This window comes from Vulpes lagopus, chromosome 1, assembly GCF_018345385.1.
Source record: "Vulpes lagopus strain Blue_001 chromosome 1, ASM1834538v1, whole genome shotgun sequence".
Classification (NCBI taxonomy): Eukaryota; Metazoa; Chordata; class Mammalia; order Carnivora; family Canidae; genus Vulpes; species Vulpes lagopus.
This window is the reverse complement of record NC_054824.1, coordinates 107,861,058-107,882,790: the sequence shown is the minus strand read 5'-3', so window position 1 is coordinate 107,882,790 and position 21,733 is coordinate 107,861,058. Positions and strand designations below refer to the sequence as shown.

At 40.2% G+C, this 21,733-nt stretch overlaps 1 protein-coding gene across 3 annotated transcripts in view; it reads right to left on the bottom strand.

The window, feature by feature from the left end:
* Window positions 1–12,243, bottom strand: part of SPIRE1 (spire type actin nucleation factor 1) — a 209,253-nt gene extending 197,010 nt beyond the window's left edge. For all 3 annotated transcript variants that reach the window (XM_041764959.1, XM_041764942.1, XM_041764950.1), the window contains exon 1: window positions 11,827–12,243. In XM_041764959.1, coding sequence (XP_041620893.1) covers window positions 11,827–12,148 — 322 coding nt within the window. In that variant the 5' untranslated portion in view covers window positions 12,149–12,243. The remainder of the gene's footprint in view (window positions 1–11,826) is intronic.
* Between the last annotated feature and the right edge of the window lie 9,490 nt (window positions 12,244–21,733).

Below are 21,733 nucleotides of genomic sequence, written 5' to 3'. Positions count from 1 at the left end.
TGGTGAGACTAATGGCTTCCCAACAAAGTTACAACTTACTTAAGTACCTGTATCTGTACATGACTAAACTCCTCTGTTTTCCTTTGCATAGGGCAGAAAAACAGACACCACAATGCATTATTCCAAAATTTTTCCCAAAAATGTCTATGGCTACTCCCACACAACCCAAACACAACCAGAAGTATACTGGAGGGTAAATTGGAGTCAAAAGTGACAACAATGTTACTGATTATGGTGAAAATATCTTAATTTTGCAAATGACCATCCGCCCATATCATGTGCAGGGGCCTAGAAGAAGCCTGTGTAAAATGGGCTCACAGTTGAAGCTGCATTAACTTCACAGTGAACTTATCGCTGTTTTATTTTCTCTTCTTCAATGACTATATTCATCTTTACATCACTCATGGAAACGAACACTGTTTGGATGTGGCAGGAACTCAATGCTTTTTTTTAAGATAGATTGATTGATTGATTGATTGATCATTCACTCATTCATTCATTCATTTGAAGGGGGGGAGCATGAGCCAGAAGGAGGGGTAGAAAAAAAGGGAGAAGCAGAGTCCTTGAGCAGGGAATGTAACAACACAAGGTTTGATCCCAGGACCCTGAGATGATGACCTGAGCTGAAGGAAGACCTTCAACATACTGAGCCACCTGGGCATCCCTCCATGTTTTTAAAACTGAATTAGCTTAACATACTAAAGATACTGTATAAATATCTTACCTATTACTGTACCTGATAAGACATTTCAGCAACCCCTAATACCATCATTCACTCCCAAACTCTACCCTGGACACATCCACATAAGTCTCAAATATTCCTTTCATTTAATGACCAGCATGTTAACACTTAAGAATTACACCAAGAATGGTGTGCCTGGGTGGCTCAGTGGGTTAAGCGACTACCTTTGGCTAAGGTCACGATCCTGGACTCCAGGATCTGGATCAAGCCCAGTACCAGGCTTTCTACTCAGTGGGGAGTCTGCTTCTCCCTCTGTCCCTCACCTCGCTTGTGCTCTCTAATAAATAAATAAAATCTTTTTTTAAAAAATTACACCAAGAACTAACAGGAATTAACGTTTTTAAACATGTTTTCACTATTTTAATCTTCTCAAGTATTTAGTCTCTCTTTAAAATCAAATATAATATTATTTCCAGACCATTTCTCCCACCAGCATGAAACTTGCTGAGAAGCTTGACTGATCATGTCCTCTTTTCAAATCCCAAACAAAGCCCAAATGTTCCCCATACCAAGGGATGCCTTTATTAGTACGCACACAGTCTTTCATTGTTCCTCCCAGGAAAACCTATTTCCACTCTATTATTATTTTAAATCAAGATGTAACCGTAATTTTTAAAATGTTCTTTATACATCTAACATTAAAGATACATCTAAGATTTTGAAATCAAAGTCTGAAATAAGTTATTTTTGTCAGATGGGTATTAAGACCTAAAAGGCTGCTGAGACCATGCAATGGTGCTAAGCTCTAATATTACTGTCATTGATAATTCTCCGGGGCATCCCAGGGAAAAAGTTATCTTGCAAAGATCTGGAATCCCATCAATGGCAATTAATACACTACTTACTAAATAACATGTATAATAAAATGTGTTCTAAATGCCAGTAAGGCACAGTAGTGACAAAGAGTAGGCTGTATATGCAGAGCCTGTCTCTAACTTGTTAATTAAAGGTGTGAAAGCAAAAACTCTATCTGTACATAAAAAAAAAACTTTATCAAACAGTAAGGTTTAGTGTAAGAACATAAACATTTAGAAAAATAAAAATGTAAAGTTAAGACACCTAAGATGAATCATAAGCCCTCTTGATTCTAACCAATGTTTCCTTCTGTCATCACAGAAATAGCTCATAAAATATGCTGCTTGTTTTAAGATCCTATTTCATAACGTAATCATTTTTACTCTTAAGATACCCTCTAGAAATGTGTGGGAAATATCAGAAAGGGAGACAGAACACAAAGACTCCTAACTCTGGGAAACGAACTAGGGGTGGTGGAAGGGGAGGGCGGGGGTTGGCAGTGAATGGGTGACAGGCACTGAGGGGGACACTTGACCGGATGAGCACCGAGTGTTATTCTGTATGTTGGCAAATTGAACACCAATAAAAAATAAATTAAATAAATAAATAAATAAATAAATAAATAAATAAATAAAAAGATACCCTCTAGAGAACTAATTTTTCCTTTTTCTTTATCTCCTCCAGTCCTACATCACACTACTCTCATGGCCATGTTAGTCTTAGTACAGGGCACCAGACTACATCTGAATGGTAATAAAATTGCTTGTTCTTCATTGTCTTCTTCCCATATTGGTCTCATTTCCATGCCTCCCACATCTTCCATCATTTTCCTATTTCTATTATAAGGTATTTCTAATTTTATTCAAAATGAATATAAACATTCTGGATGTATCAATACTGTTAAAAGTGAACAAGAACTAAAATCAATTACTATTACACTGAACCCCAAAACAAGTCAAGAAAACATGTGAGGGGTTATTTTTTTCTATGGGACTAAGACTAAGTGGAGCCATACCACTTGTTCATTCAACTTAACAGCAGAGGGAACAGTAGCCAGCTCAAAGATTCACTCACTCAAGGATTACAGCCAGGATCCAGTTCTCCGCACTGGACTGCATAACACCCATTATCTGCCAGACCAGTGGTTCTCAACAGGGAACGACTTTGCCCCCCAGGGGAAATTTGGCCGTGTCCAGAAACTTTGAGTGTCATGACTTGGAGGAGGAGATGGGTAGTTACTGGCAACCAGCGGGTAGAGACCAGGGATGCTGCTGAACACCCTTTACAGGCACAGGGCAGCTCCATACTGAATTATTCAATCAAAAACGTCAATGGTGCCAAGACTGAGAAACCCTGACCCAAACATTTGTGTCCCAATTCTGAATAAAAATACAGAATAGCAGGACCACAGGCAGTGCAAAAGGGCAGACTTAGGGGAGAAAGGAAACTAAAACTTATTATACTATCATACCAAGCCTTGCTTCAGTCATTTTACAAGCATCATCTCACTTAAACCTTCTTCAATGAGAAAGTGATCTATTCTCCTTTTACAGATAAGAAAGCCGGACTCGGGGTGATTGTATAAGCAGAGCTAAAGTGTCTAACTCATTAATTAAGGGAAGTTAAGGAACTTATTCAAGGTCACTCAGCTAGGAAGGGGAGGAACAAGGACTCAAATTCAAACGAAATCTGTTTCTAAGCCTAGAGGTTAAAAGTCCTCAATTTGATTCAAATCAAAGTAAATTCAAACCAGTAAGAATTTAAGCAAGTCCTTTAACTTCCCTAAACCTCCATTTGGAAATAAGTCGATAGATAAACATGTGAAAATATAAATGCTGTCGACTGCTAACAATATAGTCATGTTAAATGCCATACAATGAAAAAATACATCTTAGAATTGAAGTGTCATGATTACCATTTTTCCTTAAAAACAGAATTTATACACATGCACAGTACTAAATTATTCAGCATTTTTATGAATCAAGACTAAGCATTCAGAAAACACTGTGCCTTCTAAGCCAAGCAACTACTCTTAAATCCTAGGAGGAAATAAACTAATGTAAGCAACATTTTAGTATGAACTTCATAAAGATTTTTAATCAATCAACACTAAAATGCTCAAGGCTGCATCAACTGTCTCCACAACTAGTAGGAACAAGTTAGGAGCAGACAGGGCTAGGTAGGGAAAGATAAAGGAAAGGCCCCAGAGTAAGGGGCCTACTCATGTCAAGAAAAGAGATAAGACAGTAAAAAACAAAAAATAAACCTGTCTCCTTAGCTCCAAAATGTTAGGGACCATCCCCCTTTAATGGCTACTAAGTAATCACAAACTCACAGACTACAAAGAAATAGGTCATCAAAGGTTGTTATCAATAGTCCCTGCTCAAACAGAAAGGGCACAAGAATCTCAAAGCCTTGGGCTACCTGACTAGGCTCACAGAAATCCTAGAGGTAGAGAAATGTTATGGAGGAGATACTAACCAGAGAGAAGGGAACACCTTGTTTGGGCTCATGATATTTATAAGAACTTCTTGTTATTATGATAGTTACAAATCCACCAGGTTTGTTCTAAATATAAACATGATATTTACAAACCCACCCTGATATTGACAAGAAATTGACCAAGTTTCCTGGTCAGTTTCCTATAAAAAGGAGATCCTAAAGGCCCTCAGTGGCAACCTTGTGGGGACCTCTCTAGCTTTATGCAAGCTTTCTCTGGGTCTCTGCTTAAACTTCTATCAGCTTTGCTCACTCTGTTGTCTGTGAGATTCATTCTTTGACCCTTGTGAGACAAGAACCAAGCTCTCCCACATAATTTTGGTGCCAAAACCCAGGACTACTATTAACTAAGAGGTGAGCAAAAGTAGAGGAATTGAGAGTAAAAGTTGTCTCTCCCAGGGATAACTCTTCTTGTAACAGCAAAACCAGGCACCTGTCAGCCAGTTAAAGGTGAATAGTAGGGCTGGAGGTCTTAAGACTCAAGTGACAGGCTTCTGGAGAAAGGTTTGGTCAATCCCCTTTCCCCAAAGGAAGGGAATGTTGACCTAACCCTAGTTCCACTTTCTGTTTTCTGGCTTTCTGAATGGGCTTTTCCCCACCCCACGGGCTTTGCTTATTGTGGGGCCGTGCCTGCAAATGGGACCTCAGGTATTGGAACAGAAAGGCAGCAAGCGTGAGGTGAGGAAAATTTAACTGAAATTGGCTATGATCAGCAGGCTGATCAGGCACCAAGGGGCTGGAATGCAAGCGAATCTATATAACCAAACAACGAAGGTTCATGCAAGAGCCCGCAGAAGAATAATTGGTCATTTATAGGATTCCCTGCTAGCCTAAGGTTCATCCGGAGGGCACACATAAGGACTGGCAATCCAGCACTCTGAACCTCCCCTTCAGCTACCACTGGTGGCCTTGGGGTCTCCAAGACCCGTAAAAGGATGGAGGCCGGCCCTGGGGGTCACACCCTGGGGGGGGGGGCTCCTCCACAAGCAGCACATGCCTCCCACTGAGAGACCCTTGGTGTTTCCACTTACTTCCTCAGCCTTCTAAAAGGAATATCACCGTTTAAATTATTAACCTCGCTAAACTCTATGATTAGACCAGGTTTTTATAGTTGTTGTCGTGCCCCCTGCCCCCACCAGAAGATCCAGAGGAGGCAGGAGGATTAGGTGACAGGTAAGAATGGCTACTCCCGCTGGCCTGATCCCTCCTCATCCCAAGATGTTAGGCCGCTCTTTCACTTGGGAGGGTGAACCAAACCAAGGGACGCCTTGGTTTAGAGGAGAACAGAGATATTTGGATGCCTTCATAGTTAACCTCTCTTTAACACGTATGGAGTAAGAGATTCCTACCAGGATTTCAAGATGGGAAAAAAACTCATCCTCAGCAGAAATGCCTCTGGATTGCAATCTGAAAAATTGGGAAAAATTTGAACCACTGACGCTTCAAATGACAGGTATGGGGTAAGATCAAGAGATAAGAAACGAACTGTCCTCCGTGGGGACTTCTCTAGGTTGAGTACTGCACAATTGAGTACTTTCTCCTTGTAAACTTTGCTATTTTCCATGTGTTAAAACAGCAGGTTTTTCGAGTCAAGGTAAAGTAAGATATGACCTTCGCAGCAAGGCATGGTCTCTTTAGTTTCCAAGGACTCCCCCTTGGGGTGCCCTTTAAAACACTGGAAACAATTTGGATTACAAAATTTAGGGAAGGACAGATTTCCTGTAGCACTGCATGGCCTCACTGGGATCTACAGTTAGATCTTCTGCAGAGAACAGGGCTCTAACATCAGGACCCCCACCTAAGGGCCTCTAGCAGAATGTGTTTACCTGAACGTGTTGGCTTGTAAACCCCTCCTGACATGTTGGATAATTAATCTAAAAAGGCCTCCAAATAAACCCAGGTTGCTGGAGGAAACACAGGCCCTCCCTAGCAAAGAGGATGCTGACTCTCTCTCTTCCTCCCAATAGATACAGTCTACTCTAGCTGTACATGGGGAGCTTCTCCCTCATTCATTTCCCAGGTTAATGGTTATAATTGGAGCCAGCTGTGGTTAGTTTACCTCAGGACGGATTTTAAGGAATGTTCCCAAGCAGCTGCTGAGAATATTCTCTGTTTAGGGAAAATTCTGTGTCTTCTGAGGCCTGACATGGACTGCCTCCTTCCACTCATTGGTGGAATAACATGACATTTGCTTGTCTGTCCAAGTGGATGAGCTTTAGAACTGGGAATCCCTTTTTCTCAGCCTTCTGGCTGCACTTTGCTTCTTCTGTCTCCCCTCCCTCTGCTCTGGTTTCTGCACCACCTTGAGTGTTGCCTGCATACACCACTCACTTCAGATTTCCCCTCCAGTGTGTCAGGTAAAAACTGAGAAATGGGGGGAGCAAAGTGGCTTTTAAAAAGTGGACCCAGGGATCCCTGGGTGGCACAGCGGTTTGGTGCCTGCCTTTGGCCCAGGGGGTGATCCTAGAGACCCGGGATCGAATCCCATGTCGGGCTCCCGGTGCATGGAGCCTGCTTCTCTCTCTGCCTGTGTCTCTGTGCCTCTCTCTATCATAAATAAATAAAAATTTTTAAAAAAATAGAGTTTGTGATCACAACACAAGCTAAAAATTTTTTAAAAAATAAAAAGTGGACCCAGGTGAAACAATCAGTATTTAAACCTAAAGCGTGTTGGTTTTAGATGTGTAACTTTTATTCTGTCGAGGTTTGCTAAAAGTCAAATAGGTTTGGGTTACCTGTTGCAATTTGTTAGCAAAAGGATGACTTAAAATGGTTTATCTTCTCTCTCAAAGTTTTAATAGGTAATTGTTAAGATAGCTTTCAAAGTTTTGATAACCTACAACTTTAAAGTTTTGCTTGGATGGTAACTGAGACTGAATTCACTGGACATTTAGATCTTTTCCAAATAGGACATAATGCTAATGCATTAATTATTAAACATAGGTTTGTACCTTTGACAACTTATTGCAGAGAAACTAAGGATATTTGACTCTGTTGGTAAACATGCTTTGTGCTTAATAGATCCATAAATTTGCCATATAAAGAGTTTTGGTATAACAGTTCACAATTGGCTACTACTTTGTTTTCACTGGAGACTAAGATTTCTGCTAAATATAATTAAGACAGATAGAGGATAAGGAAAACTCTGTATGTAGAAAGGTTGGAAATATGTAAGAAAGATACAAGAATGGGAATGCATTTTGTTAAAGGTAAAAGTAATTTTGTCCTAACTGAGGCAGGTTGGTTGAAAAGAAATGGCTTGGGACAAAATCTGCATGCAAAAGAACGTTGTAGGTTTGTGAAGGGAAGTCTTTGGAAAAGAATTTTAGATGTGGTCAGGACAGACTATGATTGAAAGGGATTTTAAAGGTACACAGGTATGAGGTTAAAAGTCTGCTTTCTCTCTGTTCGAAAATACAAGTTTTCCTGAATTGGTCTGCTCTGGATAAGACAATGTAAAACTGTTGTTTTCTCTTTGCCAACCCAGAAAAACCAGTTTCTATGTTCTGCTTTTATCAGTTCTTCTACATCCCTAATCCTATTTAGGATGTGCTTTAAAATTTTCTAAGGTTTTAACAAACTTCCCAAGATTTGAATTATAAATGGAGTCTTTTTGACTCATTAGGCCTTTTATTTGGTAAATTACTCTGAAAGTACTGTTCAGTAAATGATAAGCCTTAGGTTACATGTGGGTAAATGCTGTAACCATTCAAGAGATGATATGCAATTCCTAAAGTTTTAATATGTTTAAATATAAGGTCACCACATGGTTATTTTGATCATTGAAAAGTTATTTGTCACAGAAATAACTGACCAGATTCCATTTCTAAGTTGTCATTTTAATTGTTCTTATTTTTGCAAGATAAATTTCATCTTCAAGGAGGTTCATATAAAGAATCTTTAGGACAAATCTAGGTTTTAGTTTCTTTAAAATCAAAGCTGAAATGAGTAATAATTTCCAGAACTAAAATTGCATTCGAATTGAACAAGAATAGTAACAAGGGACTAAATAAACCAAAAGGATGATTAGAGTTTTGTGACTCCATGTTTGAACCACCACTACTAGTTCTGTTTGGTCTCCCAGGTTAAAACTTTCTCTTGGCGCTGGCACCATGGGGGCAGCTGGGGCATCTCTCCGGTCCCCACCCCCCCGCCCCATAAAAAAAAAAAAGAAAAAGAAAAAAAAAACTTTCTCTTAAGATATATGATTTATTAGAAATAGGATAAAGTATTCATTTGTAAACAAATTAAAGCATTAACTTTTCTATTTAAACCCTCTGAAATTCAAAAGGTGTTTCAGTAAGCATTCTTCCATGGCAATCATAGTTATTTGCTGCATAAGTTCAAGAAGAATCTGTTCTTATAACAGGTCACCATTAAAAATACTGGTTATTTTACCAAGGCTTTGACTAGAATGTTATATTTGAGAGACCTGCATAGACTCGGATATGACCAAACAGCTTTAAGGAACTAAGGTTGACTTCATGAAACCTGGAGCAATAAAGCCACTTGGGAATGTTGGCCTGATACCTTGCTTGCTTTGGGAGTTCCCAGCAGCCTCACCAGGTGAGTAAAGAATGTCACTTCCTGGCAGGTGCATGAACCTCAGGATACTTTGGGAACCTCATGAAGAGGAATATGCCCAAATCCACAGGTATTGCAGGCATGTCTGATGGCAAGTACTTGCCTTGGCTTCTGGCCTGGAGAGACTACTAAAAGTTCAATCTAGATTCCTTATATGTGAAGTTTTCCAGCAAAGCAGATGCTAAAAGATCTATATGATCAATCATTATTCTTGCTGAGCTTATGTAAATAATTAGGCCAAGTTTGTTAAAACTGGACTTGTTTTGCAGACAGGTCAGTCCTGATTTGGCTACCTCTGATTAAGAAATGAAGGTTATAGAGAGGAACTATGTTTCAATTACACATCTTTGCAGATGTTAAATTATAGCTCTGATCATCTTTAAATGAATATTGTTGCCTAAGCTAGACTACTTGAAGTAAACTTCAGAGCAATAGCTTTCCTATCTCTACACAATAGCTCAAGTATACACAATCTTTATGCTTTTTATTCTATGGGGATAATAACAGGACCTCATGGTTGTATGATTATTCAAATAACAAAAAATGGAATTCCCCAGCAATTGTATATACCACTAGTATTTTGACCAATTCTGTGTGGCTGGGACGACAAAATTGTTCCTTTAAAGCCAGAGCGTACTCCCACTGTATAGGGTCAACTACTGGCTTATGAAGATAACGCATGACCCCACTTTATGACTGGATTGGATGATGTACTTGGGGATGCCCTTATTTCTTGACCAGTCTTCTCCTACTTGCAAGTGATTCTTTGTAATCATAATACTGTTCAGGCTGGACCTTAAACCAAGAGGGCTTTTTGATGATTTTCTTAGTCATATTTATCCTAGAAGTCACCTCTACTAAGGTACGATTGCAAACAAAGGCTATAGCCGAGGATACAACAGCTCTTTCGGTAAAAAGAGCCTCAAAACTCACTACGGGACTTCCAGGATTTTAGACAGGACTGCAATATAAAATAAGCAAAACAGTATGCTTGCTCAGCAGGACTCTAAATACTTCCCAGGCATTGGATACACTCAATGAAGAATTAAGTCAGAGAGGGACTTTTCAAGAGCCACATCACTATTGACTGTCTACTACTGCTACACCATTTTTGGTGTGAGAAGCTTCCTCACCTGTTGTTTAAACATTACAGTTAACTCCCACAAGGTGGCCCTATTAATTAATACGGAACATTTGTGATCAATTAAAGCGATAAAGATATCCACTGATCTAGTCAACAAAATTGGTAATTGAAGGTCTTATATAAGGAATGTAATCATAATTTAGGGCCTAATATTTGTTTTATGTTTATTCTTTTGCATTAACTCCCACAAAGTTTGCTTTTTATTTTTATTTATTTTTATTTTTTTTTTTATTTATTTATGATAGTCACAGAGAGAGAGAGAGAGAGAGAGAGAGAGGCAGAGACACAGGCAGAGGGAGAAGCAGGCTCCATGCACCGGGAGCCCGATGTGGGATTCGATCCCGGGTCTCCAGGATCGCGCCCTGGGCCAAAGGCAGGCGCCGAACCGCTGTGCCACCCAGGGATCCCCAAAGTTTGCTTTTTAATAGTCTGATAGGTGTGGGGGCCATGCAGACTGAAATTTTACCACTCAACGAAAGCCTTACTATTCAGCTTCAACCTGCTTCTCCACAACACAGGCTCTCCCATACACAGAAAACATATAATTTAAGCAACTGTATTATGTAGAGCTTGCAATAAGCCTATTAATCAATGCAACTTTACGCCTCCCATCCCCAACTAATGAAATTACATCTGCCAAGAGGATGGGCCATATTTTGCACTTTTTAATATGGCCTATTACACCATTCCTAAACAATTCTCGAAGTTCTGTACTGGGGGCAGGCTGGGATGGTTACTTTTCCCATTCTCAGCAGCCCCTTACTGAGAACTACCTCATCATCTACCCCATGTGGTTCTCATATCAGATGGGGAAACAGCCGTAGTCCTCTCCCTTGTGGCTCTCCCAGCACTAGGAAAAGTGCTGGGAGAGCCATCAGATCCAACAAATTGTTTGCCTACTCAGAACTCTGAACAAGTCTCAAGTGTTAGATGGCCTAAATCAAGAACTAAGCGCAGTTAGGGCAGAACTTCTAAAGAACTGAGCCACTATTGATTACTACTTCAACATCACTTAAATTGTAAAGAGTTTTTACATATGTACTGTTTTAATATAACAATTCTCATAAGGTCTCACAATCAATAAATGACATTCAAGCTCAACTAGACAAAATCAGTCTCTCCAGGATTATTTTATTGGTTTGGAAACTGGGGTCAACATTTCAGAGTTGCTGTTTTACTCATAGAAATAACTTAGATTTTGTCTTTTTCTCTGGGTTTGCCGGGGCCTATGTCTCTTGATGCCTTCCAACATCTCCTGGGAGCCATACCGTGGACCTCGACTGACCCCTGAGAATGCTCTGCCTTTGTCCTCCTCCTCCTCCACCACCACCACCACCACCACCACCACCGCAGGCCGCCCCTTTCTGCCTGAAGCAGCCGGAGGAGTCATCCTCCCATTCCCTAACGGCAGTTAGGGTTACTATTCCAGGAGGAGGAATGATGTAAAAAATACTATTAGCTGATTATTCATTCTGAAAGGTGTAATTTTCCTGATAGCAGAATTAACTATAACTATCCTTGACGAGATCTCACGTGAACCTTTCTCAGCACCTATCACATCCCAAGTAAATAGCCCTGGCATCTAAGGATGTAGACATTGCTTATCATGAAAAGGACCCAGCACACCCCATTTCCCAAACAAGACAAGAGCAGCTGTCCTTTGACAGTCCGTACAATCACCAGCACCCTGGGCAGGTCCGTGGCCCTACTGGGAGCGGAGGCGGCGTAGGCCGGACCCCCTCGCACCCCTCTTTGTGCCGCTGCCCCCCCCCACGCCCTGCTCCGACCTACGTGGGGCCCTGCTGGCAAAGCGCCAGCACCACCCCCTGCCCCCGCCCGCCCCAGGCCCGCTCCTCCCGGGTCTCCCTTGGAAGGTGGGCGTTCGCGGGGGGGGGGGGGGAGGGCAAGGCCCAAGGGCAGCCAGGAAAAAGGGGGCCGCGGGGCGGGAGGCAAGGCCCGGGGCTGCGCGGGCAGGGCGCCGCGGCGGGGGTCCTCCAGCCCGAGGAGGGGGCCGCGGGGCAGGAGGCGGGGGCTCCCCGTGGGGCGCAGGTCGTGGCCTTACCCGCCGAGGGGGGCGGCTCTCCCGCGCCGCCGGACGCCAGGGTGACGGCGCCGTCCCTCCAGACGCGGATCTGCGCGGCTGAGCGCAGGCGGCCCCGGGGCTGGCGGCGGCCGGCGTCCGCGGCGCGCAGGGAGGCGCAGCACTGGTAGCACACGGCCCACGCCTGCTCCTCGTTGATGGGCTGGTTGTAGAGCCGCAGGATCTCCTCCAGGCTCAGCGCGTCCGGAGGCCCGCCAGCCGCCCCGGGGTCCGGCCGCCCCTCGCCGTCCGCCGGCTCCGCCCGGGGCCCCCCGCCGCCCGCCGGGCCCGCCGGCTGAGCCATCCCGCGGGTCGGCGCTGCGCACGGCCGCCGCGCCGGGTGCCGGCGTCTCCTCGGCTCGGGAGAATCGTCTGGGCGCGCCGCCGCCGCCTCATCCCCGGAGCCGCCCCGCCCGGCCGCGCGCGCCGCCGCCACGCCAGCCCGTAGCGTCGCGAGGGCGTCCGCCGGCCCCGCCCCGCGGCCGGGCGCGCTGCGCGCTCGGGGCCGGGTCCGCGCGGCTCGCAGCTGGCGCGTGCGCCGCGTTGCCCGCCGCGCCGAGCCGGGGGCCCGGGAGGTGGATCCCGCCGCGTCCGAGCAGGAGCTCGACGTCAGCCTGAAGCAGATCCTAACGAAGGCCTGGGAACGGCTCGGCCCCGGCTCCGCGGCTGTCCGGGCCCAGCCGGGCCGCCCGCCGGGCGCGGGTCCTGCGCATCTCTCGAGCTCCGCGCCGGTGCTCCTGGTGCACGGACTTCGCGCTGCCCCCGCCTCGTTTCCTCGTCATCCTCCGGACCCTCCTCTGCTCTTTGGGGAGTAGCTGTCGCCGTCAATAGACTATATAATTCACTTAGGGGTATTGTTTATTGAACAGGTCCTCGCATCTTCATTGTAAACCCCGTGACTTTTATGGGTTTTGGTCAATTCCCAGATCAGGGCCTGGGATATAAACATGTAAATACTTTGCAGACACTCGTTTCAGCGTCTTTCCGGATTCGTTTCGTAACGTTCGTACAGCTCCTCGCTAAGATAATGTCTTCTATGATCACACTCATTCTAGTCCAGTTAACCCAGTATGTTCAGGCGATTTGGAATTAACGTCACAGTGGCAGCATTGAAATGAGGGCAATTAGCCACAGAATGAAAGAAATACTGTACTCCCCAGAGCCTCGCTGAATTCATGAAGTCATACAATATAACACGATTCTTAGATAAAATAATCACTTAACGAGCTTAATTGGTAACTTTCCACTTTGAGGCTAGTCCTGTGTAAGAACCTGATAGAGTTGAAAGCATCCCCCAAGTAAGAAATTTATAGTAACTACCAATAAAACTTTTAAGGCAGTTTTGTGTGTAATATTAGATCTTAGACTCTTCACAATTGCATCTTGCAGTAAAAAATTACAACGATCTATTATAAATGCTTAAGGTACTATAGTACATACAGCAGTAGAAGGGAGAAGAGAGAAAAGCAAGAGGATATTTTTAAACAAGTAAGGAGGGATCCCTGGGTGGTGCAGTGGTTTAGCGCCTGCCTTGGGCCCAGGGCGCCATCCTGGAGACCCGGGATCGAATCCCACATCAAGCTCCCGGTGCAGGGAGCCTGCTTCTGTCTCTGCACCTCTCTCTCTCTCTCTCTGTATGACTATCATAAATAAATAAAAATTTAAAAAAATAAATAAGCAAGAAAGGAATTGAAAGGGAAGAAAAGTGTTTCTCCTTAGTCACCTTATTATAATTTTACTACAAGAGATAAAAAACATCCCCTTAACATCAATTATAGGTTCTAATCCCATCGTAAAAATGCATTGTGTGCCACAGCCCTAAGAAGAAAGGCATAATTCCTTATATGATATAGATAGGATGGATAGATATGGATGTATAGATACATAAATAATCTTGATTGAAAAACTGGGAAAACATACTCAAAATTTGCTATTTTAAAAGTTTAGATCCTCTGTGGATTTTGAAAATACAGAGGGCTTTAAAACAATTTGAACTCCGAAGAACAGCTAACTGATCGACTTTTATGGACAACACCACCATCTCCTGGCCTTACAGGATATTGCTGTCCTGTTGCACTTTGGCAGCTACAACCAAAATCAATTACATTTTTGTTCTTACCTTTACTCCCCCACACAAAAGACAAGTTAAATGAATTAGTCAACTAAGAATCCATTAGCCAGTCACTTGCTACCACAGGGCAATAAATAAATCTCCAAGTAAATATAACAATGAAGGAAAGAAGGAAAGGAGTGGAAGTGAAGAAAAATTTAAAAATATACGTCAAATGTTATCATTAAAAGGTGTACTATTTAAAACAAATTCAGAACAGAGATTTTCTTCCTTCCCCAAGTGGTAATTTTTAAACACATTTTAGGAAGAAAAACATTATGGCATTGAATCCCAGGAAGATTATATAAAATAGAAGGGGTTTTCCCCCCCAGATACAAATTCATGACTGATATACTATATTTAAAATAAGTGTCTTGCCTTTGCGAGCTCTATGGAATTAAGTTGAGGCAATATTACAAGCAGAATGCAGAAAAAAATAAAAGATAAATCCTAAAAATCCTAGCCATCTTCTATTACAAACCTATTATATAACATGAACACTTGGTACATTTTTATACAAAGACAGTATGATTTTATATGATTTTCAGAACCCTTTGAAATTTTGATAAGCCCCATGGCCATCATTGTAAGACTGAGAAGGTGACTGCTGACAACTCAAGACTATCAGAGGTCCATCTTTTCTCAGGACTCAAGCAGGACTGTTGAATAATGTGGCACCTTACCATTTTTTCATTTTCAATTCAAATTCAAGAATTCAAATGTCTTTTTTGCATGGTATATTTGTTCCAATTTCTGTCATTCATTTTATTTTTTTATTCTTGGCTTCACCGCTTAAAAAAAATTGCTCTGTATACTTAAAATGTCTGAACAATGCAAGTCAACATGTAAATGTCTTTTACAAAGGGCTGTAAAATCTGTAAAAAATAGTGGCATGTGTTACTCTGAATATGATTTTAGTTTTCATTGATTTTATTGTTGCACTTATTAAAAATGGAATCCTTGAAATTTTTTATCTTATATTTACTTATCATTTTTGCAGAATATATGTACTTCATGCTTCATACTCTGGACATGCTGGCTGAGCTGCTCTGAGTCTTTCAGGGAGCACGGCCTTCAGGGAGCACAATCTGCCTGTGCAGCCCAAGCTTAATCCAGTCACTCCCAGACAATTGCTCCTAAGAGGCACATTCACCTAGAAAAGTGCACCAAAAAGGAAAAAATAGAACAGCATATTTTTTTCAGTGGCATAACCTAAATTTTCATTGCCCACAATTATAATACTTTATAATTTTAAAGTGATAATTTTATACTTTCAAAGTGCTTTCTTCAGTTATACAACTTGCAGGTCAGTTATTATTATCCCTGTCTTACAAATGACAAAATATAGGACTAGTAAATTAAAGTGGTGGGACTGGAATCCAGGCCTCCTGACCAGCTCAGCTCTTTCTGCTACTTATCTCTCTCTACATTTGCACAGAGCAAGAAAAACATCCTCACACTTCATTCCTCACTCTACCAAGCAGATGCTTTAAATTTGTACGTACCACTATGATCAACCAAATTTTTGGTATTTTAAATATTTTGAATGAACGATGCGATGCCCCACCTCCCTCCATTTGTCCTTGTGAGTTCATTGGCATTCAGTTTCACCATAGCAGTAACTTCTCCAGTGATTATCTTCAAAAGGATCTATAATAAGTCCATCCCCATCAAAGAATTGCAAATTATCACTCCCCTAAGGAGGCTAATTCCATCAATAATCCTAAATGCAATTTGAAACTTATGTCTTGTAATTTCAGTAATCAAACTGAATATTAACCCCAAATTTTTAAAATTAGTCATGAAAACTTGCAAGTGACCTCGGACATAGAACCAGAAGTATATACACCAGATAAGAACACAAAATTGGATTCTTCTGGTCTAAATTTGTATAAGAATTAACTTTTGTACTCAATGGCGAAAATATTAAGAAACATTTAGAAAATACCCATGAATGTCCTTTTACTAAGTGGTACCCTAAACTAGTATTTTCCACAACACATTCATTCTGTAGCATTTAACATATTCAAAAATTACCTATCCTACCTTAATAAGATCAAGTTATGAACTCACTGATAAAAACTGAGGAAAAGTAGAGGAATGAGGCAAAATATATGAACAGTGGCATATTAGTATTTTCATGAAGGATTCTGGAAAATACTAGTTCAAAGAATAGTCATGTGTCACTTGATTAATGTGTGATTCTCCTTTGAAACAATTCTTTTTAAACCAACAAAGAGAGATGGTCTTCTGATTCTGAATGTAAGTGGAATTATTAGCTTCAATTAGTGAAGAAGATTCAATTTAGGAAAGACCTCACAGATCTAAATTTGTGGCCAAGCCACTATTTTACACTTATAAAAATTGGAGTCTGCACAAGTTAAGTGACTTAACTCAAATTACTAACAGTTGACCAAAATAATCTAAATATACTTGCTTTAACATAAACTTTCCAAATCCTGTTTTTTAGCCATATTACCTATCAAATTTCAAGTTAGGATAAGCAGTAGTTTATTTCTTAATTCCAATTGAAAATAAAAAACAATACAAGGCACAAAAATATCATTCTTTGATAGCAAAATTTTGATGTTTGACAATACTGCTTGAAAATGTAGAATTCTCAATAAAACTTTTAAGAAAATAGAATTTTAGATTGTATAAATTAAAGGGAATCCATTTTCAGACTGAAGTCATACTTTGTTGATGAAACAAAGCTAGAATGTTTTTCCAAACCTCCATATTTAATTTTTGCTAAACTTTATACAAAAATGGATGGCCCTTGTTCAAAAGATTGTCCTTTTTTACCCAAATGTGAGTGGGAGTATGGAGCTGCTCTGGGCTCTAATATTCTACTGTGACTCTGTGAAAGGCTCATTTCTCTTCTAAGGTCAATACATAACTAACAAAAAATATGGCTTACTTTAATTCAATTATGTAAGCAATGAATTAAGCCTTGCTTTGGTAATTTTTGTGGAAGGGTATAAGTAGGGCTGTACTCGTTATATTTTAGTAGTGCTTTTCCCTCAGGTTATTCCTTGAAGCTATTTTCTTAACCTGAATTCCTGTGTACAATTTTTAATTGTACTGATGTTGAAGGATTATAAATATTGGGCCGAATTTCCTCAGCTAAAGCAGAGCATTTAAAGCACATCCCGGGAATCCTGGATCACGCCCTGAGCCAAAGGCAGACATTCAACCGCTGAACCACCCAGGATGGCTCAGTACTTGGGGAAAAAAAAAAAAAAACACTTTAGTACCTCAAGGACACAAACATGAAAATGAAAACGACCCACAGAATGGAAGAATATATCTACAAATCATGTATCTGATAGGGGGACTTGCATTTAAAATCCATAAAGAACTCTTAGAACTAGATAATAAAACACAACCCAATTTAAAAATGGGCAATGGATCCAAATAGACATTTCTTCAAGAAGATATACAGATGGCCAATAAGCACATGAAAGAATATCATCAGCCACCAGGGAAATGTAAATGAAAACCACAAGGAGATAATTTCATACCCAACTAGAATGACTAGAATCAGAAGAAAGTCGGATAACAAGGTGTTGGCAAGATCGTGGAGAAATGAGAACCCTCATCCACTGCTAGTGGGATTAGAAAGTGATGCAGCGGTTTGGCGCCTGCCTTTGGCCCAGGGCGCGATCCTGGAGACCCGGGATCGAATCCCACGTTGGGCTCCCGGTGCATGGAGCCTGCTTCTCCCTCTGCCTGTGTCTCTGCCTCTCTCCATCTCTCTGTGACTATCATAAATAAATAAAAATTTAAAAAAAGAAGAAAAAAAAAAGAAAGTGATGCAGCTGCTTTGGAAATCTATTGGCATTTCACTAAAATGTTGGTTATCATATGACCCAGCAATTCCTTTCTTAGATACACACACAAGAGAAATGAAGACACATGCCCACATAAAACCTCATATACATGAAGTTTATAGCAGCATTATTTTTACTAGCCAAAAAGTGAAAACAACCAAAATGTCTATTGACTGTCAAATGGATAAATGATATATCCATACAATGGAATATTATTTGCCCATAAAAAAGGAATGGCATGATACATGCTACAACATGGATAAATCTTAAAGACATTAATTATGCTAAGTGAAAGAAGCCAGTCACAAAAGACCATATGTGATTCCATTTATATGAAAATCCAGAATAAGTAAATCTACATAGAAAGTAGATTAGTGGTTGTTTAGGGCTAGGGAGCAAGGAGGGAGGGAATGGGGAGATGGGAAAGTAATAGCTAAAGGCTACAGGGGTTCTTTTTGAGGTGACGAAATGTTCTAATATTGATGGATGATAGTTGTATCCCCAAATATAGTATAAAGCACTGAACTGTACACTTTGAAACACTGAATTGTTACATGTAAGTGATCACTAAGTTCTATTCCTGAAACCAATACTACACTATATGTTAACTTGAAATTTTTTTAATTTTTATTTTTTATTCATGAGAGACACAGAGAGAGAGAGAGAGGCAGAGACACAGGCAGAGGGAGAAGCAGGCTCCATGGGAGGAGCCTGATGCCAGACTTGACTCCAGGACCCTGGGATCACGCCCTGAGCTGAAGGCAGATGCTCAACCACTGAACCGCCCAGGTGCCCTTAACTTGAATTTAAATAAAAACTTGGAAGAAAAAAAATGGTTAATTGTATGGTAGGCAAATTATGTCAATAAAGCTGAATTAATGATAAAATCTATTTGCTTATATTCAAATCAAATAGATCATCTAACTTCTGACAATCATCTTCTAGTTTCATGCTCCCATTGCTCCCATTCCTATGGTGTACAAGGAAAAGATTTTGTAAAAATTCGGTAACAACTGACCAGTTACATCTAATTTGTAAATAAATTCAGAATTTCAGAATAATGCTCTCAAAATACAGACAATAGGACTAAAATATTTTCTAGGTGCATGTTAGTTGGGACTATCCCTGGATCTGTTTACTGAATCTCTCTTAGGTATACAAATAGTCGAATTCTACACCACCAAGAATCTTAAGCAGCTCACTGCCCCTCTAAGGGCCTCAGCTTCCCTAGCCCATCTTCCCTAAAAAGTAATTCTGGCCTCATGTCAGTGACTTGATACCCTAAATGTTAACTGTAATTTTTGATAGGTTATATTATGAGTACCATTAAAGACAGGTGCCTCCCATATTTCTATGTCTTGGGTACAACCACTAAAATGAAAATTTTCCATTCTATGTTGGATGGTTACTTGGTCATACCCAATAATGCCCACAGAGAGAAAAACTCACATTATGCAGATATAGCAAAAGGAGTAAACTCAAAGCCAGAACTTGATTTTAGAGCAGATCTGCTATTTGAGTTATATGTGTTTGGACAGGGAACTTCACTTCTCTAGATCTCCATTTCATTACTATATATATTATGTGGACTAGAAGACCTAAGACTCCTTTCAAGTCCAAAATCCTGTAATTTTAGGCCATGAAATATTAAATCATGTATAAAAACAGCCTATATATAAAGACAGTTAAAATTCTAGTTTCAGATACAAAACCAAAAAAACAAAAATGAAAACAAAACTAGTTATCTTCAAAAGCACTAGGAAATATCTGTTTTGGAGTATTAATATGAGTCTAAATTCAGTAGAATCAGAGACAAAATCTTTTCTAAGAATATATGTGAACTGGGACACCTGGGTGGGTCAGTCACTGATTTCGGCTCAGTTCATGATTTCAGAGTCCTGAGATCAAGCCCCACATTGGGCTCTGTGCTCAGCATGGAGTCTGCTTAAGGATTCTCTCTCTCCCTTTCCCTATACCTCTCCCCCCCACACTGCTCACTCTTTCTAAAATAAATCTTTAAGAGAAAGAATATATTGTGAACTAATGACCAGCTAATAACCTCCTCTATTTCCCTAATATCAATGACTACTTCAACACTGGTGTCATGTAGTTAATTCACAAACCAAATACAAGTCAAATGTAATTATGACTATGCCAACCAAATCTCAGAAGAAAACATTAAATAATTAATACCCAACATTTATATGCATTAGTGATTATAAGTCAACTTGTTTTTGTTTTTTTTTAAAAGATTTTATTTATTCATGAGAGACAGAAAGAAAGAGAGAGGGGCAGAGACACAGGCAGAGGGAGAAGCAGGCTCCATGCAGGGAGCCTGATGTGGGACTTGATCCTGGGTCTCCAGGATCAGGCCCTGGGCTGACTGCAGCACTAAACTGCTGAGCCACCTGGGCTGCCCTCAACTTGTGTTTTTTTTTTTTTTTTCAACTTGTGTTTTAAATGTAGAATATGCTATAAACAATTTAGGTTCTTCAAAATTAGATGGCTTCTAGTTTATGTTTGTCTATTTTGTTTTTTATATTTTATATAAGCTTTGGCTAATCTCAAATTATTTCTCCACTATCAACAGAAACAACAGCTAGAAAGCAATGCTACTTTTTCATTGACTTAAAAGAGCACGTTTAAAATTAGATCATTTAATTCCTGTACTTATCTCTTTGAGTAGAAAGGACAAAATTCTTATCTAATAGTCAAAAACAATTAAAAACCTGACAACTGTAGTCTAACCTAAATTATGTTCTTTTTTAGCACAGCATGAAATCAAAAGTGCTAAATCGGCAACTTAGAACTAATGCCTTCTGATGGTCAGTTATATAGCACAGAATACTACTTTAATAGCAAGTCTTTTCAAATATAAAGCCTACTTTTCATTTGGTTCAAATCTTGTCTTTTTTTTAAATTTTTATTTATGATAGTCACAGAGAGAGAGAAAGAGAGAGAGAGAGAGAGGTGGAGACACAGGCAGAGGGAGAAGCAGGCTCCATGCACCGGGAGCCCAACGTGGGATTCGATCCCGGGTCTCCAGGATGGCGCCCTGGGCCAAAGGCAGGCGCTAAACCGTTGCGCCACCCAGGGATCCCAAATCTTGTTTTTGTTAAGAAGTAGAAAAAGTGGATTTCAAATATGTATTTTCCAGAACTGCCAGGTTTCAGGTGTTATTGCAGATCATATCAAAAAATGTACACCTCAATAGTAGAAAAAAGTTCCAAGGCATTCGGAGTGTTCACTTAGTTGGAACTAAATTTAGTAAGTTTTATTCAACAGGCTCATGCTTGAGTAATGAAGTTTCTAGGTTTCTGATAATCTTCTACTAAATAAATACATCTATATATTATATATACATACATATAAATGTATAGAGGACTGTATTAGTGTACATATTGTCAAAAAGAATAAAGACATATAAAAATTATTTTACATTTTTAATAGGAAAACAACTTTTATGACAGCTAAACAGACAATGCAAATTCAATTTTTAAAAAGAAACATTAGTAATAAGAATTCTAATGATAAATTCACTAAAAGAATCTTTTGAAATAAACCACCTTTACAGAAAATTATTCATGTTGGAGTCTATTAAAGTGCATAAAAAGAAAATTTATTTTAGAATTTATACCAAAGATGCATTATGAATATACATGTGTTTTTCTGGTCCACCCAGCCTCAAAGATAACATAGCCTTAATCTTAACATGTCTGCCTTCTAGTGCCCCATAAATAATTTGTTCCAAAGCTGAAAATTATAAGCAATTTTCCCTATTGATAACCTTATAAGTAATTCTGGTAACAAAGTAAAAAAGTCTCAATTCTTATTTCGCTAATTCTCTAAAGGTATGTCAGTCTCACAAGAATATCTGATTACTGTTTTCAATGAAAATTGAAAGTAGAGGGATATTTTCAGATTTTTAAAAATAAGTTAAATCATA